Source organism: Danio rerio, chromosome 5 (assembly GCF_049306965.1).
Source record: "Danio rerio strain Tuebingen ecotype United States chromosome 5, GRCz12tu, whole genome shotgun sequence".
Classification (NCBI taxonomy): Eukaryota; Metazoa; Chordata; class Actinopteri; order Cypriniformes; family Danionidae; genus Danio; species Danio rerio.
The window spans coordinates 5,393,860-5,412,500 of NC_133180.1; the positions used below are offsets into that span (position 1 = coordinate 5,393,860).

At 35.2% G+C, this 18,641-nt stretch overlaps 2 protein-coding genes across 7 annotated transcripts in view; one reads left to right on the top strand and one right to left on the bottom strand.

Moving 5' to 3' along the window:
* The window catches only part of angptl2a (angiopoietin-like 2a), a 36,485-nt gene extending 22,048 nt beyond the window's left edge, over positions 1-14,437 (top strand). Inside the window, exons 3-6 of one of the 3 annotated variants that reach the window (XM_005168602.6) lie at positions 1,401-1,594; positions 8,275-8,545; positions 12,439-13,330; positions 13,533-14,437. In XM_005168602.6, coding sequence (XP_005168659.1) covers positions 1,401-1,594; positions 8,275-8,545; positions 12,439-12,638 — 665 coding nt within the window. In that variant the 3' untranslated portion in view covers positions 12,639-13,330; positions 13,533-14,437. 3 annotated transcript variants of the gene reach the window in all.
* The window catches only part of LOC101882086 (ras-specific guanine nucleotide-releasing factor RalGPS1-like), a 325,318-nt gene that overhangs the window by 165,009 nt on the left and 141,668 nt on the right, over positions 1-18,641 (bottom strand). The window lies entirely within an intron of this gene.

Genomic DNA, 18,641 nt, shown 5'->3' on the forward strand with positions numbered 1-18,641 from the left:
TCAGCAACTTCCGGCTATTTCAAACTAGATTCAACATAGATAAAAGTAACATAAAATAAGACAAAACAAAAATAAATGCATAAAAATAGAACATTTTACATAACAAACATTAGATTTTAACTAGTTAATTAAAGTTTGCCAAGACAAACGTTGAGGCTGGCTTGAGAAAGCCTGTTGGTAATAGTTTATTTAGTTTAAAACTGTTTGAAAAAGCATGGATGGATGGATGGATGGATGGATGGATGGATGGATGGATGGATGGATGGATGGATGGATGGATGGATGGATGGATGGATGGATGGATGGATGGATGGATGGATGGATGGATGGATGGATGGATGGATGGATGGATGGATGGATGGATAGATAGATAGATAGATAGATAGATAGATAGATAGATAGATAGATAGATTCAATGTTAAGTCAATGACAGTCACTTGCAATGGAAGTCTACGGGACAGTTGCTAGGGTTTAGTATCTGGTTGTTAGGGTGTGACTAGAAAGTTAAAAGGCCATCAGTGATTGGCTGCTGGCTAGACTGAGTTAAATGAGCTCAGCCATTAGTCTGTTGGACAGTCTGATGTAGAGTTATGAGCTCATAAAGTTTGATCCAATGTAAAGTCAATGACAGTCTTTTGAATAGAAGTCTATGGGACAGTTTCTAGGGTCCCAAAAGTTGTTGCTAGGGCGTGGCCAAAAAGTTAAAAGCTCATCAGTTATTGGCAGTTAGGTAGTCTGAGTTAAATGAGCCCAGCTAGAAGTCTGTGTGACAGTCTGACGCAGAGTTATGAGCTCACAAAGTTTGGTCCAATGTTAAGTCTATGGGATTTTTCCAACGGTCCCAGGACATTTTTTGAAAAACCAAAAGTCGGATTAGTCGGAAAAGATATAGCACACCGAGTCAGACCAGTTTGGAGGTCTGGCGTGAGTTTGGTGGTCATAGCTCTAAAGCTCTAGGAGGAGATAAAGTTTGATTTTTAGGCTCAGAAGAAAAATAGGATTTCAATAGTCTGGCTTATTTTCTCAAGCCAGCCTAATTATCAGTCAATAAAACAAATCACTGTTATACAATGACTTGCCTTATTACCCTAACTTTACTCTAATTAACCTAGTTAGGCCTTTAACCCTGTAAAGCTCTCTGTTGCAGAATTAACACATCACTTTTAAAAAATGAAAAAAAATAAATGCAGTCATTTTAAGCTGAATACTATCTTGAAAAAATATCTAGTAAAATATTATTTACTGTCATCAAGGCAAAAATTTAAGAAATCAGTTATTAGAAATCAGTTATTTAAATATTATGTTTAGAAATGTGTTGAAAAAAATCAGAAATTAAGGAAAAATATACAGAGGGCTAAGAGTTCTGGCTATAATATTACATGTGTTTGCTTTGTAAACAGGGCCGTTTAAGGACTGTCTGCAGGCTCTAGAGGAAGGACACAGCAACAGCGGCATGTTCCTGCTGAAGCCAGAAAACACCAACAAACTGATGCAGGTCTGGTGTGATCAGAGACACGACCCCGGCGGCTGGACCGTCATTCAGAGACGCATGGACGGATCCGTCAACTTCTTCAGAAACTGGGAGACATATAAGGTCAGAAAGTCATGTTCGCTCACTAGCTGTGTTTCCCTCCTCCTGCATTTATTAATCTGCATTTTAAAATATGGCATAAAAAATAGGCAACATTTTACTTGAAATAGTGTTCATAACACTGTCATTTACCCTTTATAATCATGACTTGCCGCCCTTAAGGAATTGAGTTTGAGACTTGTTGTAAATGTTGTTTTGCTCACTTTAAAATCCCTCAGCTAAAGTCTGCCATCACAGTGGTTCACTATTATTATTATATTATTCCTCCCTCCATAACTGTCTTAAGCATCTCTCTGTGCTCCCAAAGAGTGTCTCACACCTCTAAAAGCCACCACATTTCATTTACTGCATTTTGTCCTCGTTTTCTGAGGCGCAACTCATTTATTAGAGAAGACTACAGTGGCTTCTTCGAATGCACAAAACTACAATGCTCTGTCTGATATTTGGTGTCAGTTTATCAGGAAGTGATGATTGTGTTCTCTTTGACTCATTAGATGGAAACGTTGCTTAATTCACAAATGTTTTATGTGGAATTCCAGTCTAACTCATATCTTTGGATAATAACACAGCCAATGTCAACAAATACATCATGCAAATACATGCATAAAGTGTCCATACTGATGTCACGCACGCAGACGTCACTGAATGGCAGATCTCCAGTGTGTCGTGGTTAGTTAAAGTAATGAATCACACATTGCTGTTCGTGCTTGGAGAAATGTAGATGACTACATGCATAAATGTTTCAAGCGGTCATGTTCTCTCAGCAAACGGCGATGTTTTTTCTGAGTTCTGAATTCATGCAGAATATTGCTTTTTAATGGCAGTGGAATTTTGTTATGCAAGCTGGGCAAGGGTTTCAAACAAGGGCCAGGGCTTTTCCAAGGCTTTGTCCACAAAAACACAACGCCTGACAAAAAACACTCCGTCCATGTCATCAGGACTAAAATCAGGACCAGACGGAAAGAGCCAGGGTCAGGAGGAATCTTAATGAATAAATATCCACAAGGCTCTGAAAATGCTTTCTGAATGAACGAATACAATAGAAGTAAGCAAATAAATAAACAAGTAAGCCGGCTAGTAAATAAGTAGGCAACTAAGTAAGCAAGTATGTAAGTGAATAAACAAGCAGATACAAAAATAAGTAAGCAAGAAAATAAGTATATAAGCAAGCAAGCAAATAAGTATGAAAGTACATAAGTAAATACAAAAACAAGTAAATAAGAACGTAAATAATTACATAAGTAAACAAGTAAATAAGTTAGAAAATAATTTAATAAGCAAAAAAAGTAAATAAGTAAACAAGTAAATAAGCAAGTAAGCAATAATGTAAATTAATAAGTAAATAAGAAAGTGAGCAATGAAGTAAATAAGTAAAAAAAAGTAAGAAAGTAAGTAAATAAGCAAGCAAGTAATTAAGCAAGCAAATAAGTAGCAAATAAATAAGTAAATAAGCAAGCAAGTAAAGTAAATAAGCAAGAAAGTAAGTAATTAAGCAAACAAGCAAGTAAATAAGTAAATAAGCAAACAAAGTAAAAAAGCAAGTAAGTAAATAAGTAAAAAAATAAACAAATGAATAAGTAAACAAGTAAATAAGCAAGAAAGTAAATAAGCAAGTAAACAGCAAGTAAGAAAGTAAATAAGCATGTAAATAAGAAAATAAGTAAATAAGTAAACAACTAAATAGGTAAAAAAGCAAGAAAGTAAGTAAACAAGCAAGTTGGCAAGAAAGTAAATAAGCAAGCAAGCAAGAAAGTCAGTAAATAAGTAAACGAGTAAATAAGCAAGTAAGCAAGAAAGTAAATAAGCAAGTAAAAACGTAAATAAGAAAATAAATAAATAAGTAAACAGGTAAATAAATAAGTAAATAAGCAAGCAAGAAGGTAATAAATAAGCAAGTAAAACAGGTAAATAAGAAAGCAACAAGGAAGTAAATAAGTAAATAAGGAAGTAAGAAAATAAATAAGCAAGCAAGTAAATTAGTAAGCAAGCAAGCAAATACGTGGCAAGTAAATAAGTAAGCAAGTAAAGTAGATAAGAAAGCAAGAAAGTAAGTAAATAAGAAAATAAGTAAATAAGTAAATAAGTGCACAAGTAAAAAAGTAAATAAGAAATTAAATAAGTAAATAAGCAAGAAAGTAAGTAAATAAGTAAACAATTAAATAAGTAAATAAGCAACAAAAGAAAGTAAATAAATAAGCAAGTAAAAAAAGTAAATAAGTAAATAAGTAAACAAGTAAATAAATAAGTAAAAAGCAAGCAAATAACTAAATAAGCAAGCAAGAAAGTAGTAAATAAGCAAGCAAGCAAGAAAGTAAATAAGAAAGCAAACACATCAGTAAGCAAGCAAGTAATTAAGTAAGCAAGTAAGTAAATAGGCAAGCGAAAAAGCAGGTGAATAAACATGCAAATAAATAAATACAAAGAAATCCCCATTGCAAGTCTTCATGGCTAACTTTACAATAGATGGTATACTGCATTAATACTTTATTAAATAAATATGCATTACAAAGCATGTATATCTATAATAGTGGCGTCAAACAATTAATCATCGTTTATTGTTTATTGATTATCGAAGATAAACGTTTGTATTTTATTTGTATAATATGTGTACCGTGTGTATTTATGTAAATATTGTATGTATAAACACACACACACACACACATAAAATGTACATACAATCAAAAATCTACAAATAATTTTAGATTATTATTTACAATTATGTATGATCATTTATCACAAAGAGCATTATGAATACTTGACAACCTCCAATCTGTAAGTATAAAAGCGTGCGTTATTTATCACATTTTTCCGTTTATGCTCATCGTCGTGCTTTTCCACAATTATTATAAACGGCTAATTATTTGTAGCTTCTGAAAGTGTTACCAGTTCATAAACCAGCACATCTGTAACGATGTAAAAACAATATAATCTGGCATTCAGCATCAGTGATCTCACTTTGCATGATCCGTCAACACGCAACTTTTCAATCTGAATGCAACGGTTAATGTTGCGTAAAGATTCTAAAAAAATTTCTTTATTGTTTTCCATGGAAAAAAACCATCCGCATTTGGCATTGGGAACAGCTCAAGGAAATAACATCAGAAGTGTGTTTTTTGGTTGAATTCTGTCTTTAAACAGAGTCATGCAGCAGACGTCTGGAGAAAATCTTTAGCTGATTTCTCACATGCACCAATACGTTCTGTTCCTGTTTCCTGACGCTATATTAAGTGTTGAACTGATTTCTGCTTGACGTAAGATGTAATTAATGTCCACCGACAGCTAGTTACGTTCATTCTCAGGTGTTTGAGACCGTGTTCAGACCTGTTTCCTCTGAACGAATGATGACTCCTGATGCTGAGACGGCTAAACACAAACACATGCAAACTGTTGGAGTTCATTTCAATCTCACTTTCTGCCAAAATCCAGGATCTGACAGAGAGCATTTAAAACTAGAACGAGCTGATTAAGTCTGAATCAAACTATGTGCAACAAGAGACTTCACCTTTCAGTCATTTTAGTATGGTTAGACATAATACTGGAAATTAATATATTTTTTTTAAGTGATAAATTAATGCCATGTGTTTGTATAAAAAGTCAATTTAAAAAATAAAACAAATATTAACATTTTACCAACTTTATGCTTAAACACACCTAATGACTTCACTAAATCTTCAAACTGAAAATTATTCATTAAAAAGATATTTTTCCTTAGCTGTTGATATATTTTACAAAACAGACGTATATTACAAACAATATTTATACAAACAAATGCAATGTTGTTACTTTACGAAACTAACAGAAATAACACATTTAATATTCACACCCCAAAACACTAAATTGAAATAAATAAAAAAGCTAAAATTAAACCGATAAAGAAAAAAAAATAAAGGTAAAGGTAAAGGTAAAGATAAAGGAAAATGCATACAAATAAAAAAGAAATAGAAAGAGATAGAGCGATAAAGAAATAAAAAAGAAAGGAGGAAAGAAAGAGAGAGAGAAATAGAGAAATAGATTAAGTAGGAGAGAAAGAGATAAAATAGATAAATAAATAAATAAATAAATAAATAAGAAAGAAAGAAAGAAAGAAAGAAAGAAAGAAAGAAAGAAAGAAAGAAAGAAAGAAAGAAAGAAAGAAAGAAAGAAAGAAAGAAAGATGAAAAATTAATGTAAGCAACTATACTCCTAACTAGGGTTGGATATGGTTTGTGGTCTTTTCGATACCAGTGTTAAATCGATGCTTTTAAAACAGTACCAGTGCCAAAACAATGCCTGGACTGATACTTTAAAGCCCCAAAATTATTTGACAAAAAATAATTATAGTTGAACAATATACTTAAAGTTTAAAGAATATGTCAATTCATATTTTACATATTTGAATTGAATTGCATTAATATATTTCTTTTGATCATTTGTTTGTTAGCATGAATTAAAGATTTGCATTACGCAATTAGCATCACATTAGCTTACTATACTATACTGTGGAAAGGCTTATATCAAAACCAGGGAACACCTTTTTTTAAGGGTTGGGGCTTGTGACTACGTATACATGGACATCAGTTATGGAGTAATTTGCCTTAACCTCTTAAAAGTTCACGAAACCCTTGAGTACTTTTTTTTTAGATTTTAACAGATGTGTGTGTGTTGAGCATCAGTTAAGACGATGTTAGCACCTGTCAGCTTTAATTGTGGGGAAAACTGGATAATTTTGAGCTTTTGTCAGTTAATTTCAGCTTCCGGGTTTAAACTGATTTTTGGGGCGGATCAAAATCGGTGACGTAGCGCAGTACTGCTAGTGCAATGATGACGCATCGGTTTCTCATTATTATTCATAGCGGAGTAATTATTCATGACTGCATGTGCTTTCCGAAGGCAAGGCAGACCTGCCAGTGCCAAGCTGTGAGATACTGACCTACGGCACACAGTATTTAGCTGCTCATGAAGGCTCATATGTGTTTGTTTGCATGATCCACTGGGTTTGTTGCATGTTTTCCCCTTCGATCCCATCAGGGTCGATACAGCAAAGCTGTTTGTGTGCAGCAAGCATTTTAGTCGGGAGCGCAGTACGAGAATTGGAGAATGGCGGACGTTGTCTTCTATCAGGAGTTCGTTCACATTTAGACACATCGCCGTGCTGCTGTGTTCGCCTAAATCCTCTAGATTACCAGCAGGGCTAATAGTTAAAATAGACCCTTTAAGGCCCAAGGTGTTTTTTTAAATGCATTTTTTATTTTTTATTGCTATTTGAGCTTATTGGAACCTAATTAGAATAGAAATCAAAGTATTATCTTTTGATATGATGTACTTTTAGAGAAAATGATGTCCAAATATGTGAACTTGTGGACCGAATTTGCATAAAAATATTTTTCCTGACTGTTTTTTATATGCATTTATAACATAGACATTTTTTTTTACTTGCTTTGACTATAGGAAAGTGTAATTTCGGGAGTTTCATTTTTAATTTGTAGAATTGACTTTCACTTTCATTCAGGAACATTTCTTGCATGCCCGTGACAAACTGAGGTATCGGACGTGATTATTAAGTTAGGACTGCTGAAAGTGTAGTTTTAATGTAGTTTGATAACGAACCCCGAATGGAGAGAAAAAACCTCCACATCTTGTGACTCGGGTGTCTTTGGTCCTTTAAGGTAATCAAAAATCTCAGTTTACATGGTCGACTCTTAATCAGAGTATTGTCTAAATCAAATTTAAATCAGAGTTTTGGTGTCCATGTAAACATAGTCAGTGAAAGTGCCTGATGATGATGTCTCAAGCCACAAATGTTTCATTAGTTTGATGTGTTTCCCCCCTTAAGCATGGTTTATACTTCTGCGTCAAGTGACCGGTGTAACCCATGGCGCATGCAACGAGTGTAGCTATGCATTTATACTTCTGTACGCCGTCTCAGTTGTTCTGTATTAACACTTCCGAAACACTAGCTGGCAGTGAGGTATTTATGTTCCTCTGTGTCGAGTTTCTTCGCTGCTGTTTGGTTTGTTCTGAACACTTGCTGGATGTACAAGTGGCTCAAACTCGCTCATTTTGAAGCAGGAACCGGCAGACGGGCAACAACTTTAACTATGAGGTAAACACAAAACAAAACTTTACATCCGGAGCTCCTTCACGGGACTCCACACTTGCAAATAATCACTCTATCGGTCCCGCCCAGACTTGTCAGCGCTACCAAGCCGACCAATCACAGAGCTTGTGCTACGCGTCTATGCGACATGTAGTTACATCTTTTGAGAGGTGCACGTCAGCGACGTCCAACGGCCACGGCGTAGGGCAATGCGACGACGCGTAGGCTGCGCTGTAGCTTATGCGTGCGCTTGATGCAGAAGTATAAATCAGTCTTTACACGCAACTTTTGTAAAGCATCTGCTTTACATTGCTGTGTCTCATTGCTAATGTATAGCCATACATTAGAAGGCTTAGTTTAAGCTAATTAGATGAACGCGATCATGCGTGTTGATGAAGGGATGCGCCGCCATACTGCACGCATTGCCTTCTATATCTAAGCAACAAGAACATTAGTGGCACTGAAATTAGGCAGCGAAAGTCATATGCTGATTCGGTCTGGTGCATACTGGTTACATATTTTGGTACCCAACCCTATTCCTAACATTAAATGATCCATAACTGTAACGTTTTTGAGAGCTGGTCTGATGATCTCATTTGTCTCTCAGCAAGGGTTTGGGAACATTGATGGTGAGTACTGGCTGGGTCTGGAGAACATCTACTGGCTGACCAATCAGGGCAACTATAAACTGCTGGTGACGCTGGAGGACTGGAGCGGCCGCAAGACCTTCGCTGAGTACGCCAGCTTCCGCCTGGAACCAGAGGCAGATTTCTACAAGATGAGGGTGGGTCGTTATCATGGCAACGCTGGCGATTCAATGACCTGGCACAATGGGAAACAGTTCACCACCTTGGACCGAGATCATGACGCTTACACAGGTATCAGTCTTGCCATATCCCAAAATCAGCAGTTTTCAGTATTTTGTGATTGGTTATTTTTCCTAACTGTTTTCTGCTTTTGAGTTGCATTATGGGAGCTTGATCTTTCTTCAAACAACTTTTAACCTTGAAAAATTGGAAAAAGTGACTTTTGTGAACATGTTTGATAGTTTGCAGTGTTATGTTGTCTGGGTTGGAGTTGTATATTACGCTACAGGAACCTTGTAATAAACTGCAGCACATTTTTTGTTACCCCAAAGACTTATTTTTCTACATATTATTTCTTAAACATTATATTATTTTAAAAGACTAAAATGTCAATAAAAGTCACTTTGTTAAACTGTAGAGTTGAATTTACAACATTAAAAGAGGACAGAGCAGAGACCAACATCCCATAATGCAATTCACAACAATAAATAAACAGAAAACATTAGTGAATCACAAAATACACAAACTGCTCATAACCAGGGGCCTCATGTACGAAGACTTGCATGAAAATCATACTAAAACATTACGTACGCTGAAAAATTCAGATGTATGAAACACTGCGTACGCCAAATCCCACGCATATTCTTTTGTACATCCCAATGAAGGTGAAACAGAGCGCAACATGCACGAGCACAAAACCCCTCCCTGTCTCCTCCCCCGTATGAATATGCTAATGACTCTACTTTGGCAAAACCCAAAGAAAAAGCAAAGGCAAAAGCAAGCAAAAAGAGAAACTTTGAACAAAATGTGAATTGGAGGTGCTGCTTTCGGAGGTAGACCGGAGAAAAGTGGTGTTATTTGCAAGTTTGTCCTCCGGAATTATCAACAAAAGAAAAAAATAGAGTGGGAGAGTTTAGCTGATGCGGTTAACACAGTTGGGTCTGAACATCGCACTGAGTGAATTTAAAAAAAGAGATGCATACATGCAAAATGTTGTAGTGCCCCTAACAGTCTGAGTGGCGCAGCTAGAAAATGCATGTCATCATGTTTTGACAAGTTCGAGCATGAACTCGGTTCGAATCCAGCGTCTGATGAACTCATTCTTCTTTTTTTTCCCCGCTACATATCAGATTTTTATTAACTATTTATCTATTTATTTAACTATTTAGACTTTTTTAACTATTTATCTCGAGGAAGACAAGTAGGAATCATTAATAAGTCTGTGCATCATATTTTATTTGCACATTTATTGAATGGAAATGTTTCTGATTCACGCATGCAAATTCATCTTCAGATAGTGTCTTTATAGCAATGTGTGTGCGGTAGATAGCTCTGATTAGATTGGGAAAACAGGCGACCGCTGCAAATTGTGCTTTAATGTTTAGCTGGTCAACTGTATGGTATAGAAACCTTACATACCTGCTAGATGAACCCGTCTCATACAGCTGCCATTGCACGGCTCAAAGACACTTTGTAGAGAGGAATTTAACACAACTCCCTCTAGGAGTCGTCCATGGAAATAAAACAGACATGCACAAAAACTGTGCGAACGCCAGGCATGAAGTTGGCGTGGAGCTGCGCACATTCCCACATTCATTTCACCGTTAGTAAATCCAAACGTGAGAGATTCTGAGCGTGAAACCTGGCGTTCGCAAAGTTTTTGTGCGTACGCAGCGTTGATGCATGAGGCCCCTGATCTTTTTTTACAAGCCTGCACATGTCCTGGACAACATATGAAGAGTTCAGATGCAAAATCCTCTAAGTGACATCTGAATTTTTTTTCTAAAATTAGTATTTTCTCAACCTCTTATGTTCATGTTTAGCCTTTGAAAAATGAACAAAAAAAATAATTAAAAGACCCTCATTTTAGTAGAAAATACGAGCATTTAGAGGCTCACTCAAATTATGATAAAAATACTGTTGCTCCTTTTTTAAACTACTTGTTTTAAATGAGCTGAAACAACACAATTCTTGTCAATTATTTAGACAATATATTTGTTTTATGTTTAAGCCACTTATATTTGTGAAATATTAAGTTGATTAATTGTTTGTTTGTTTTTTTGCATTGGAACAAAATATAGGAATTGTGTCGATGTAACCTGATTAATAATTCCCAGTAATTCAATAAATGACAAACACTGTAATTCCTAGCATGCTTTGTGTAGGATTTAATTAAGAAGGGGAAATGTTGACAATGAAAGTAACCTTAGGTGTTTTACTGTAAGTTAAGAAAAAGACTTTGGGGCTGTTCCAACGCCATCTCACTGCAATTTGTAACTTTTTGATGCAGTGGCTAATTCGTATGAGTGTGTACGATCTAATTCGTACCATTTAGTATGATTTGCTCATCAACAAATGACGGTTGGGGTTATGGGTGGGGTTAAAATACGTTTCCTCGTGAGATCAAGCTGGCTGTTCACATTTCATGTCTAAAACCATGTGGAAAGTGCAAGGGGTGTCACTTCCTTCACCAATTCCAAAGCACTTTGCACTCACGCTGCCATAGCGTCTGTCGTTGCTAGGTGATTATCACAGTTTTCTCACAGAGAATGACAAACCATTGCTGCAGCTCTGATACAAGTTTGTTAACAGAGAAAATGAAAGAACACTGCAGTGTTTGGGTGAGGTACAATCAAAAAATTAGTTTTGCGGTTTGTTCAAACTACTTGTTTTAAATGAGCTGAAACAACACAATTCTTGTCATTTATTTAGACAATCTATTTGTTTTATGTTTAAGCCACTTATGTTTGTAAAAGATTAAGTTGATTAAATGTTTTTCTTTTTTTTTTGGAACAAAATATAGGAATTGTGTTGATGTAACCTGGTTAATAATTCCCAGTAATTCATACATTGTAATTACCAGTGTGCTAGTGCATGGGATTTAATTAAGAGGGGGAAATGTTGACAATAAAAGTAATCCTAGGTGTTTGCACTGCAGTGTTTGGGTGAAGTACACTCATTGCTAGGCTGTTTTCTCGGAAGATGACAAACACTTGCTACAGTTCTGATACAAGCTTTATTTATGGAGAAAATATGTTTCCACTGTTTGGATGCTCTGAATTTGTCTGAGGTAATTAGTCTATCGTTATTTTTGAAACGTGTATATTCCTCAAAAATACTCAAAGTGCAGTCACAGCATTTGAAGAACTTAACATGTTTTCATCTTGATGCGCCTGGAAAACATGTGCACATCGCTCCCTCTTTTGCATGCACAAGGCACACGCCTCTACTGGAAATAACAAATCTCTAGGCACAAAATATGCGATAGGCAAACAGCCCCTTATAAAGTTTAATCATCATTTAGTTTAAAATTTAGAAGAGTTTCATTTACTCTTTTTTTTTTTGTGTCTACAAAAATTTTCCACCAACAGTGAGACTATGTGTACACCTACTCATTGTCTTTTACATATAACTGTTAACATTGCAAAATTGTGTATTGTCTTGTTTTTTGGATGCATTTTGTATTTGTAAAGTCGTTGTATTTTGCACTTGTTAGAAAAGTTTTTCACTCATCTTGACACACGTGCTGCTGATGATGTGACAATAAAAATGATTTGATTTGATTGTTAGTTTTGAGATTACCAATTTGCAGAAGAGTAGCACTCATGTTTTGGCAGTTTAAATGTCAATTATACTGAAATGGTAATCACAGGTGTTGTATTTAACCTTGTGGGCGGAGCTACTCTAAGTTTATACTAGGTATTTGACATTCACAATATTTTAAATCACACAGGCAGATCATTTAATCTAATAAAAAAAATAGTTTTTAAAAGAGATAAACATTTTTAAAATAAAATGCATTTATATGAGATAAAATTAAAGATAATTCTCAAAATTAACTTAACTTTTTTTTATTTAGGGGAGAAAAAAAAAAACCTAGAGTTTTCTTTTAAGGTATTTTGCCTTTAATTTCCATAACTGAAATGCAGAAATAGACCATTGAATCTTTATTTTCTCTCCTCCAGGAAACTGTGCGCACTATCAGAAAGGTGGCTGGTGGTACAATGCCTGTGCTCACTCTAATCTGAACGGCGTGTGGTACCGCGGTGGACATTACCGCAGCCGCTATCAGGACGGGGTTTACTGGGCAGAGTTTCGCGGAGGATCCTATTCGCTGAAGAAGGTCACCATGATGATCCGACCAAATCCCAACACTTTCCATTAGTACACCAATGCATTAGAAGGAAAAATGCACAATATACACAATAAAAATGTCTGTTAATTAACAGTTTGCGCATTGTGTGATTCACAAGTGTTTATTTCATGTTGTGAATTGCATTATGGGATGTTAATCTCTGCTCTGTTGACGTTTGATGTTGAAAATTCAACTCAGTTAAACAAAGTGACTTTTATTGACATTTTAGTAGTTTGACACAATTTGTAAGGAATAATATCTAGAGAAATAAGTCAGTAAAATAACAGAACATATACTGGCAGATTATTACAAGGTTTTTGCAGCGTAATATACAACATCAACCCAGACAATATATCACTTTAACCCCATACTGGTCACCATCCCAATAATGGAAAGTTTAGCTTTACTTCCCTATATTGCAATTCCTAACCTAATCATGAACTACATATTTCCGCAAACATTTTTTTAAACATAATATTACAGTCTAAACTTGAAGCAATTATTTGAAAGCGTAACATTTCCGATTTTTGTTAGATACTACAGAGCAATAGTTATTTATTAATCTGCGACAGGGATCATCATCAGATTAGTAAAGCATTACTTTGCTACAGAAATCTGCATGTTTTTGTAAAAAAAATTTAGATGCTAAAATCAAATCAAAAACCATCAAACTCCCCGTACTAATTTAGAGTTTTATATTTTCTTTACACATACTGTAAAAAGTATGAAAATATATGGTTGATGTATCTCAAAATATACAAAGAAATAGGGGCGCCCTCAAATGGCAACCAATGAAAAGTGAATGTCAACTGGTGGTGACGTCTGGTACTGCGGCCAAACAAAATTTATATATATATATATATATATATATATATATATATATATATATATATATATATATATATATATATATATATATGATAGCTCATTTTTTTGAAATATCTACAAATCTAGAATATAATTTGTTCAGATAAAAAAGAACTAAAATAGGTTTCATAAGATACATATTTAATGCAATATAATAATTGTTTTTTTTTTTTAGAAACTAAAGCCACATAACTTTATTTAACTTTACTTGCAATATGACAAGTGTGTTCTTTAAAGTGAGACTAAGCTTAAATCTATGCACCAAAGCGCTTAAAAAAGTAGGGGCAACAGTTAAGGAGTTTAACTAATAGAAATGTACATAAAAGTCACTTTTTTAAAAACATTTTAAGGCTAAAAGCTGTTGGAAGAAAGATCAAGCTCCCATAATGCAATTCAAAAGCAGAAATAAACTGGGAAAACAACAAAACATGAATCACAAAATACGAAAAACTGCTAATTTATGGATGTTTTTTACAGTGTAACACCACCAAAACAGAACAAAACAAAAAAAAAGAGACGCAAAAGAAACATTGTGAAAAATTCAATGTTTTATAGTTTGCTAAGTATTAATTGTTTACTTACGGTCTTAAAAATTCATAGTCATACATATCCAAATACACAACCATGAAAGTGCAATGAGTCGATGATGAAGACGCGACTCTCTGCGGGTTTTGTGGACAACGAAGTGCAACAGAATATGCTAGAAAAAAAAAACAAAATATGGCAAATTCAGGATTCACATGAACTGGAAGCCGCATTATACGTCTGTATCTGGTCAACTCATTGTTACTGTAAGAAGTTTAACCTTGAAGAACTGTTATTTTTGAGTTTACATTAGTGCTATAAAACATTACCTGTTGCGTATTAATGGAGGCGTTTGGATATATCTGAATACAATTGATCTGTTTATAGTGCTGACTTTCAAATAAAGGGTGCGTTGCAATTGTGCCCTGCAAGATCTGTGAACGTCTTAAAGGGATTTTGTTTTTGTTTTTCATGCAAAAAAAGCTAATTCTGTCATTGTTTAAAGGGAAATGTATCTTAGTTGTTATGTATGTACCTATTTACGAGATCAATTGCAACTATTTAAATCAGTCCCTGAAACCGTGGTTCATTTATAAGCCAAATAAAAGTAGGAAGAGAATTCTTATTTGTGCTACTAAATTTAGATTTAAATTTAAGCTTTGTCCTTATTTGTTTAGAGTCTTGATTACTTGTGCCTTGCAAAGTGGACAAAACAAAGTGTATTATTCATTCAGAACATTTAAAACTCTGTTAGCATGGTACAATTGCCTAACCCAAAATAAGAGCATTCACAGTTTTGACCAATAAGGGCACACATCTACTAAATCTTTTTTTTTTTTGTTTTGTTTGTTAGTTTGTTTGTTAGTTTGTTTTCTTGAGCCTAGCTATTTTTTGTTTGTTTGTTTGTTTTTTGGTTTTATGTCAATGGAAATGAAGCATTAAAAAAAAATAGCATATCGAGGCGCTAATGATGTTCACACCAGACGAGGAATTCCTGTGTCAAGTTTGCTTCGTTCGCATGTAAAATTCACTTCACAATAGATGTGGATTCAAGTCATGGTCAGGGCTTCTGTCTGCTCGGTAACTCAAGCTTCATTGCTTAATGTCTAACATGGATTTTATTGAAAGAGTAGCTGTGTTTATGTGCTTTAGGAAGGCTGAAAAAACGTATAGATTCATTCGGCGCCGTGTCTGAGAGCTCTGTTAGTTCATCAACTATACCTAGATGATAGAAGCTTTCAGCAGTGCTTTAGACTGAGCTGAGTCCAGTTTGCTGAGCTGTCATCCGGTGCTGGCAGGAAGATTTCTCTTTGAGACACCAACAACAGGTGCTGCGTCATAATCATGCCCCTACAAGAGCAAGTTCCTGATTGGTTAATGCGGCGCAAATCTCTGCTAAAGTTTAGATTTTCCGAGCGTTAAGCACGTCAAACATCCAGAACACTCAATCCACGCCGCCTCATTTGCGCAAATCACATCGCAGGATGTCTATTCACAATTTTGCATTGACTTAACACGTAAATTCCTCGCACTTAACTCTTCATCTGTGTCTGGTGTGAACGCATCATTAGTGTGTGTTTTAGACTAAGCTCATAGTCATCTGTGTTTTTCAAAAGCTCAGGAAATTTTTGTTACCAGCTGCACAAACAGTTTGGTGGACACGGCACTAAGGGTGAAAACGTGACACAAGGTATGGACTGAATTTTTAGGTGTTAAAAATGATCAGACAAAACTGGTTTTCAGTTTTTACCAAAAGAGAAATATGACCAATAATGTGAGGTGAAAAAAAAGGCTATGCTGCAGCTTATGCTGCACACCAGACGCAGAAAGCACTGCAATATAAAACCCATTCATTTTAACTGCTTGATACACACAAAGGCAGTTTGTTGCAGTGACGAACAACAAGATTACTTTATGTCATTTAATGAAATTAATAATAAATTATTATTACAAAGCATTTTCAGTTTTAGTTTTTGGCCTAGTTTCACATCGGTGCATTCCTAATTAACACACATGTAACAATCCAAATCAGATATAGAAGTGAAATGAAGATCCAAACACTGATACTAGTTATCAGTTCAAATCTAAATGCTGTTTTTTTTTTTTTTTTTTTTTTTAACCAGGCAGATTTTTTTGTTAATATAACACGAATTAACAAAATACATAAAAAATATATGTATACATTGGAAGTCTGAATTATTAGTCCCCCCCCCCCCCTGTTTATTTTTTCCCCAATTTATGGTTTAACAGAGAGAAGTTTTTTTTTTCAACACATTTCTAAACATAATAGTTTTAATAACTCATCTCTAATAACTGATATTTTTTATCTTTGTCATGATGAAAGTAAATAATATTTTGCTAGATATTCTTTAAGACACTTCTATACAGCTTAAAGTGACATTTAAAGGCTTAACTAGGTTAATTAAGTTCACTATGCAGGTTAGGGTAATTAGGCAAGTTATTGTATAACGATGGTTTGTTCTGTAGACTATCAAAAAAAATGTAGCTTAAAGGGGCTAATAATTTTGCCCTTAAAATTGTAATAAAAAATTTAAAACTACTTTTATTCTAGCTGAAATAAAACAAATAAGACTTTCCCAAGAAGAAAAAATATTATCAGACATACTGCGAAAATTTCCTTGCTCTGTTAATCATAATTTAGAAAATATTTAAAAAAGAAAAAAAAATCAAAGGGGGGCTAATAATTCTGACTTCAACTGTATATGTGCATTGCATTTGCTTGCTGTAAACTAAAAAAATAACTGAATATTTCCAAAACAAACGCATGCATGCAAAAAACCATCTCTATTTAAAATTTGTCATTGTTAGGATATCAATTTTACACAGAAATTGCGAATGCTCCTATTTATGATCTAAGCTGCAAATTAAAAGATAGATGTCCCCTAAAGCTGTAAACTTAAAGGGCACCTATGGTGAAAAATCTACTTTTCAAGCTGTTTGGACAGACGTGTGTATATATAGTGTATAGACTGTAATATTGGGGTGATATAAACACACACAGTCCTTTTTTTTTCAATTTAGCAACATAAAAATGGTGGACCAATTGGAGCGGTTTTCAGACCGACCGCAACTTTACGTAGGAGAGTGGTCCCCCCGCCCACCAATATTGATTGACAGCCTCGCGCCACAATCATTACCTCAGTTTCTTGTTTCACATCTGCCATTTTCTGCGCGTGAGTCAAAGTGATGTCACTAAAGGAACACCTTTGCTCCATTTTTAGATGCAAGGCTCATTGGGCTCAACACAAGATCAACATTCACCACATTATCGCTCTAATCGGAATTATTGTTTGTACCTTTTGCGTGGCGCGGCGCAGTGCGTTTCGGAGTTCTGGGTGTGGGTTTCTGTCGGGGTGCACTTGGCAAAGCTTCGGGTTTCGCGGCGCCGTTGTGTTTGCCCTGGTGGAGGCCTGTGTTTGGAGTTCTGGAATGCGAAGAGCGACGATTCGGGACACTTCATGTTTCTGCCGCGTCACTGAGAGTGCCTGGTGTGCCGTGTCACGCCGCATTCGGTGCCTCAGGCTAAGTTAATTAAGTGTGTGTGGTTATCAGTCTCGGTGTACAAGCTCGGCACTTGTACACCGAGACTATACAAACTATACAAAGACACAAATGATTGTGTACTCTCTGCTTGGTCTGTGTCCAAGTCGTACATGTACAGCTGAATGCTAATCCTAGCTTAGCTTAGCTTCTCTCTCTCTGTCTGTCAGCCTGTCTGTTGCAAACACAGAGAGTGGGAGCTTTTGGCTCCGCCCCCTTGTTAAGTTGGGCGGGAAGCTGAAACTAATTTTCATGTGAAGCAACACACCCCTAAAACAGCAAACTGTGTAAACGCCCCCAATCTGACACTTTTTAACACATTATAATAAACAAATGTGAAATGTGTGTTGAGCTGAACCTAAACTGGCACACTCAGGAGAACTATAATATTAATAATAAATCATAAAAAAGGGGTAAACTATGTGCCCTTTAACACAAAGGATGCACCAAATTTTCAGGTGATGAAAATTATCAGACAGTTCTAACTTTTTCCGTTTTTTACCAAAAGAGAAAAATAACCAAAGTGTTAGGTGAAAAAGGGCTATTCTGCAACTTTCACAGCAGACACAGAAAGCACTGCGATATGAAACCCATTCATTTCAATGGCTCGTGCCACACAAGGGCAGTTTGTTACAGAGACAAACAAAGCACAAAAACAGCAGAACACATTGTGTGCCATAGCCAAAGCTCAAAATAGACCAATATTCTGTTTGCACACGTATACAACGCACAAACCACACATGCTCGCCAGAGAAGCAAAGTCAGTTCAAACAACGCACTGACACAACATTTCTATGTAGGCAAGGCAAGGCAAGTTTATTTATATAGCACATTTCATACACAGTGGCAATTCAAAGTGCTTTACATAAACAAGAATAAAAGAAACAAGTAAAAAAAAAAAAAATATATATATATATATATATATATATATATATATATATATATATATATATATATATATATATATATAATAAAACTGATTAAAAAACATAAAAACATAAAAAAGAATGAAGAAGAAGAGAAAAACATAATAGTGCAATCTGTGGGACGCAGCACAGTGCTCATTCAGTAAAGGCACAG